Raw genomic sequence first — 6,112 nt, forward strand, 5'->3', positions numbered from 1 at the left:
CGGACGCAGGGGCTGCAGTGGCGGGTCGCGAGCGCCCCCCGCCGGCCGCGGAGGACCCCGGCCACCTCTGACGCAGACCGCGTTCTCCGCAGGAAGCTCTGCCGGCTTCCCTCTTTCCCTCTTTCAAAATTGTGGCAAAATAATATGTCACATAAAGCTTTTGTTTTAATCATTTTTTTAAAAGATTTTATTTGAGAGAGCGAGCTAGAGCGCATGAGCAGTTCCCGCTGAACAGAGTGTCCAACGCGGAGCTGGATCCCAGGACCCTGGCATCATCATGACCTGAGCCGAGGGCAGACGCTTCCCCGACGGAGCCGCCCAGGCACCCAGCGTTTTAATCATTTTTAAATGTCCCGTTCGGTGGCATGAAATCCACGGTGTTGTGCAACCGTCCCCCCATCCGTCTCCAGGACTCTTCTCTCTTTCCTGTTTGGATTTCTTTGTGTGTCTAACGTAAGGGACTGACCATAGACTGGTTTTTCTGGAATGGTGGGAGACACCGTGCATAGGCCTGCGCCAGCAGGCAGCGTGAGGCAGCCGGCCGGGAGCCGCGAGCTCTGCACACTCACACGAGGAATGCGTCCACGCGGACCAGAACACGCACCAGCCGCTGCGGCCACCGCGGGCTGCCAGTGGTGTGCCCAGGCAGCAGGAAAGGCACCGGTTCGTCCTCAAGCGGACAAAGCATTCTCCACAGGCCACATGCACGCGGCGGCCCGGCCACCTGTCCTTTTCCCGATGCCATGCGGTTTCAAGGTTTTTTGTGAAAGTGGTGAGAAAGTCTGTGGCTTTCAGTTTTCTCAATGCAGAAGGAAGGAAATGGAGCTCCCGCAGACCGTGCGCCGCCAGGGAGAGAAAGCCAGGGGGTCCTTGCCCAGGAGAGCAGAGGGCACTTCCCACGGCGGAGCCCGGCGGGAACACTCCCCCTGCCCCCCCCCCCCCCCCCCCCCCCCCCCCACCCCCNGCTACGTGTGGAGGGCCTGACAGGAACCCTCACGTTCGGTTCAGAGAGCAACCCCACAGGGTGGGGACACGCAGATGATGGGGTCTAGACTAAGCGGTTAAGCCACTTGCCCAAGGTCACACGGCAGGGAAGCTGGGGGAAGCCGGAACCCACCTCCTTACCTGCTTCTTGGAGAACAAGTGAAAAATGCCAGGTGAAGGGCATACTGGAGGTGGGATGCGGTGAGCACCCAGGATGGCAAGATGAAATTCCAGAATTGCAAAAGCAAATCTGTCCCTTCCCTGAGGCCCTGCAGACCCCGCCCAGTGCCCAGCAGGACTGGAGGTGGCGGCTGTGGCCTCGGCCAGCCCACAGCAGCTGCCACCGTCCTCAGCACCAGCCCCACTGTGCCGACAGCCCACCCTACCTGAGTGCCCCCTACCAGCCGCAGGGCTCGGGCGCAGCCCCCTCGGGAGCCAGGGCTCCACAGCTTGAAGCAGCTGTTCCCGGCACTGACCCCGGCACATGGGCGCACAACTCTGGCTGCAGCCTTACCTCCTCTAGCCCCNGGCCCCCAAACCCCGAGGGGAGGCTAGCAGGGTGGAGCCACACGGCTACCGGAAGCCCACGCGGCCAGGGAACACGATGAGTGCCTGGCGCAGCGTTCCAGAACTAGAGGCCAGGTGGCTGACTGGTGCCACCTTTCCATCCCAAGACCCCGGGAGCAGGACCGTTCCGCAAGCAGATNCAAGACCCCGGGAGCAGGACCGTTCCGCAAGCAGATGGGACGTCCTGGCCCTTTCTGGATCTTTCTCAGGAGCCCTCTACTTGACCCCAGACACGAACTGCCCAGGACACCTGAACACTATAAACACCACGGATCTTTCCAGGCTAGCTCCGGCCAGCCTCCTGGACCTTCTATGTTCAGCCTGAGGACACCTGGGTCTTTCCCAAGCTCTGGGCGACACAGATGAGATCCTGGCTCCCTGCTCCCTAGCCATGACCTCGGGCTTTGCGCTTGACCCCGCCCCCTCTAAGCTTCCATTCCTGCCTGTGAAAGGGGAAGGGCGTGGAGATGGGAGCCCAGGAGGCTGGGACCCTGGGAGCAGCCACAACACTCCCATCACAAGCATATAAGACTCCACCCGCCCCTCCCCCAGCCAGCACAGGCTCCAGGCGGCTGGAAGGAAGGTCAAGGCCAGGCCCTGGCCACCTGCCGAACTTTGCCCTCTGCCCCTGGCCTGCGGCTAGGTTGCTCCCAGATCTGGGCAGCTGTTTGCGCTGAGGCGCGCCAGTCCTTGGCCAGACCCCTCTGGATTTGCCCCAGAGAGCCAGAGCTCTCGGTGGGGCTCACCTGGGGGCAGCCCTGCCAGGAAGGCCGCACAGAGCCATCGATCCACTCCAGGGACAGGAGGCCCACAGAGGCCATCTGGCAGAGCTGGAATGTTTTCCAAGTGTCTTATAAAGCTGGAACACTAGGAGAGGGCAGGAGCTGGGAAGGGGGGCCTGCGAGCCCTTAGTTCTGACCCAGGATCTCCAGGGCTCCCAGGAGCTCTGGTTTCTGGCCCTGCAACAGCACATCGGGCAGGGAGTCTGCCCCAGGCCATCCTACTCCCAGAAAATCAAAGGCAGACTTTCCTGCAAAACCAGGATCCCCGGCCAGCCCCCATGTGCCACGGGGCTCCCTGCATACATACACTCCATCCCCATCCGTGCACCCCCCAGGACCACACAGCGGCTGGCCGGGCTGGCTAAGAGCCTGGGCTGTTCTGGGGTCAAATCCTTATCAGCATCTAGGCCCCCCTGGTCTCTGGCCCCAATGCCCATCCCCCTCTTTGAGGCTCTGCGTGAGCTGCACAAGTCGAGTGCCTGGCCGCCCTGCCTCCCTTGGAGCGGGGAGCGGACAGCCATGCCGCCCAGGGCCTGGCCATTCGGATGGATGCAGAGCGTGCAGTCCAGCCCCCAGAGGCCCTGCCACGGCAGTGTGTGCAAACCGGCCGGAGCGTCGTGGGGCGCAGAATGGGGAGGCTGGGAGCTTTCTGTGGACCTGGGCTGCCCAGCTCTGGTCTCCTTCGATCCATGAGAAAGTCAAGTCTCTCGGTGAAGCCGTTGTCCTTAGGGTTTCCCCGATCCTGCAGCCGAACCCTAAGCCTCACACACGGCTTCGCTTCACTCTGTCAACAGCTGCACTAGGGGCATCTGCCTCCTGGGACAAGGAAGCCTGGCCAAATACCCCCAGAGAGCACAACAGCCTGGGAGGGAGCCTTGGTCTCTGCCCCCAGGGGGTCAGAGGCTCTTCAGCTCTTCTGTTCCCATCACTGTTCCCTGCACACTCGGAACCGGGGTCTAACAGGCAAAGGCCTCCTTGGGCTACTGCCCAGAGCCCCGTGGGGAGGGGCCCCTGCTGTTTGTGGGGGGCAGGAAAGCAGGGGAGGGGCAGGGCAGGGCTGCTCCCCCCAGAGCTCCAGGCACCCAAAGCCCGGGTCTCCAGCCTTGGTACGGCCGCCACCCCTGTGGGCACAGAGGGAATGTACAGAACATGCACTCTGGAGTCCCTCCCGGGGGGGTCTGCACCCCAGTCCGCCAGGTCTTAGCTCTGGGAGCCCAGGCAACTGCCTCCCTCCACTTGGGAGCCTTACTTCAGGCGGCCCCTCAGACTCTTCACCGAGTACTGGCCGTCCCCACAGCGGAGGCATCTCCACACGGCCAGGAGCCGGGAGCAGACACCGAGCCGGCGCAGCGAGGGGCGCCACCTTCTGGGGGGCGGGGCGGGGCTGGGGAGAGGAGCAGCCACAAGCCCGCGGTGCTCAGGGGTCCAGGAAGACTGATGATGAGGACGTGGCGTGTCCCAGACCCTCTGCAGAGGGGCCTACACGGAGGGCGTAGGGAGCCTGTCTGCTCAGCCCTCCGGCACCCCACTCCGTCCTCCTGGGTCCTGTCTGGAGCCCTGCAGAAGCTCCGGTGTCTGCCTCCCGGGGCCGCGCCCCTCAGGGGAACTCCTGCTCACAGCATGCCCCACCCATACCCCCACTTCAGCTATGGCTGGGGGGTCTTCCGAGTCATCACTGTGACCCAGCCCTGGGGGCCTGGGGGTTACGGGGAAGGAGGCCGTGGCCTCTCCCTGGGGAGAACGGAGCACCTGCTGTTACCCATCAGCGTCCTGGGGTGGCCCCTTCACAGAGCCTGAGTCCGGGGGCTGCCCTGGGGAGGGGAGGGCAGCCGGAAGCTCCCACCCAGTACCGTCAGAGCCTCTAGGGTCCCCAGGGGTTCAGCCTAATTGGCCAGAATCTCAGGGGAAACTGGGGCTAAGGGGAGCAAGCCCCAGCAGGCAGGGGGGCAGAGCCAAGGGAAGGCCAGCCTGCCAGATCCAGCCCCCAAATCAAAAAGGGGCCTGGTGACTTCGATTTGACCCCTGGGAAGCAGCTTTGAAGTCTGAGTCAGTCCTTTTAAAAGACAAGGAAGTTGCTTGTAAAAGAGGCCACCTGATGACACAGCGGGGGAAGCGCTGGGTCACCTCCTGGTTCTGTCCCTTCTGCCACAACCCTGCTCTGGGGCCAGCTCTCCGCCGGCCTCCCCCTCCTGATGCGTGAGAACCACACCGCTGTCCCCTGGCCTGGCTCTAGGAGGGCAGCACCACCTCCAAGAAGCCCACTGGCCTGTGGTTCCCTGGACCCACAGCCCTCCTCCTGTTCTGCTGAGCCTAGGCTCCCGCCATGAGCCCGCTGCCCGCAGAGGACTTCAGGCCCCTAACCTCAGGCCCAGCCTTCAGAGACGTACACGGCCTCAGGCACCCCTTCCCTGGAGTGGTGGGGGCCCAGCCTTGAGGAACCCCCTGAAACAGGTCCCCCCCGCCCCAGGGGCACTCCACTCAGGAAGATGCCCAGAAGGGCCACATGTGGGCTGTCCCTGGCATCTGCACTCCCTGGGATGCTGGCCTGGGCCATGCTGGTGGTGGGCAGGGGACACCAGAGACCCACGGGGCATGCTCAGCTCCGCTCTGAGTCCTCACCTACTGTGGGTTCCACAGGCAAGCCACAAACCTCTATAGATGGGGCCTCGAGGGCCCACGCAGTGTGGGCCAGTCCCGGAAGCATCGGCCCTCCCGCATGGACAAGGACAGAGGTGGCGGGAAGATAGGAACCCTCACCCACTGCCCTGTAACCACACAGGGGGCAGGGACCTCAGGGACCACAGTATCCTCACGGCAGGCCACAGCCAAGAAGCCATTGCAAAAGCCACAGAGAGAAATGTTAGCAACAGCCCCCTGGGATCAGACACTGGAAGACTGGGCAGGAAGAAGCCCGCGCCCCTTAGCCTCTGACCCCGAGGGGGCCCCCCACCCTTCAGCTGGGCCTGGTCTCCCCACCCCACACTCACCAGCCCACAACACCATAGTGCCCAGCTCACACAGGTGTCCACAGAAAAATTCCAGCCACCCCCCCTTCCTTCCACCCTGAGGCTGGACCTCAGGGGCCAACCCCCCCTTCCCATCCAGGAGCCTCCTACCTTCTTAGGAGCAGGGACAGGGAAGGAGAGGGAGTCAGCCCCCGCGGCCATTCACAGGTGCATTCATCGAGGGGCAGGTAGGAGGGAGGGGGTGCAGAGAAGACAGGGACGCCCTGGGCTCTACAGCGCCCGATCCAGGCAGGAGCGGCGCTCCAGCAAAGCCCCCGCCTGGGGCAAGCCCCGCCGTCCGACCTGCTCTTTCCTCGCAGGTGGAGCAGGACTGCGGCAGCCTCTCCCAGCCCGCCCAGCGCCCTTCCTCGCCCAGGGCCGCTCCGCCACCCGGCGCCCCGAACCCCCTGCGAGGCCCGCGGGCCCTTGGCGGGGCGGAAGGACGCGGCGGCGCTGGACACCGAGACCTTTTGAAATCCCTCGGTGTCTGCGCCCGGACCGGGGCCTCCGGGCGCGGAGACATTGTGACGCGGGCTCCGGCGGACCGGCGCGCGCCGCCCGAGAGCCCCGAGAGCCCCGAGAGCCCCGGGCGGGGCAGCAGAGAGGGACGGGAGAGCAGAAAGTTAGGAAAGCGGAAGCGGGCGGCGGCCCGCGCTCCGCCCCACCCCGGCGCTGTCCCCCGGCCCGCGCGCGGCCCGGCGTCCCCCGGCGCTCCAGCCCCGCCCCGCGCTCCCCGCCGACCCCAGGTCTCTTGCCTCATGTTCTCCACTGTCC

The 6,112-nt window shown here is 64.7% G+C and overlaps 1 protein-coding gene across 1 annotated transcript in view; it reads right to left on the reverse strand.

The window, feature by feature from the left end:
• The window catches only part of AGPAT2 (1-acylglycerol-3-phosphate O-acyltransferase 2), an 11,222-nt gene extending 5,116 nt beyond the window's left edge, over window positions 1-6,106 (reverse strand). Inside the window, exon 1 of the mRNA XM_034664849.1 lies at window positions 6,094-6,106. Coding sequence (XP_034520740.1) covers window positions 6,094-6,098 — 5 coding nt within the window. The 5' untranslated portion in view covers window positions 6,099-6,106. The remainder of the gene's footprint in view (window positions 1-6,093) is intronic.
• Window positions 6,107-6,112: the final 6 nt, after the last annotated feature.

Source organism: Ailuropoda melanoleuca, chromosome 7 (assembly GCF_002007445.2).
Source record: "Ailuropoda melanoleuca isolate Jingjing chromosome 7, ASM200744v2, whole genome shotgun sequence".
Lineage (NCBI taxonomy): Eukaryota > Metazoa > Chordata > Mammalia > Carnivora > Ursidae > Ailuropoda > Ailuropoda melanoleuca.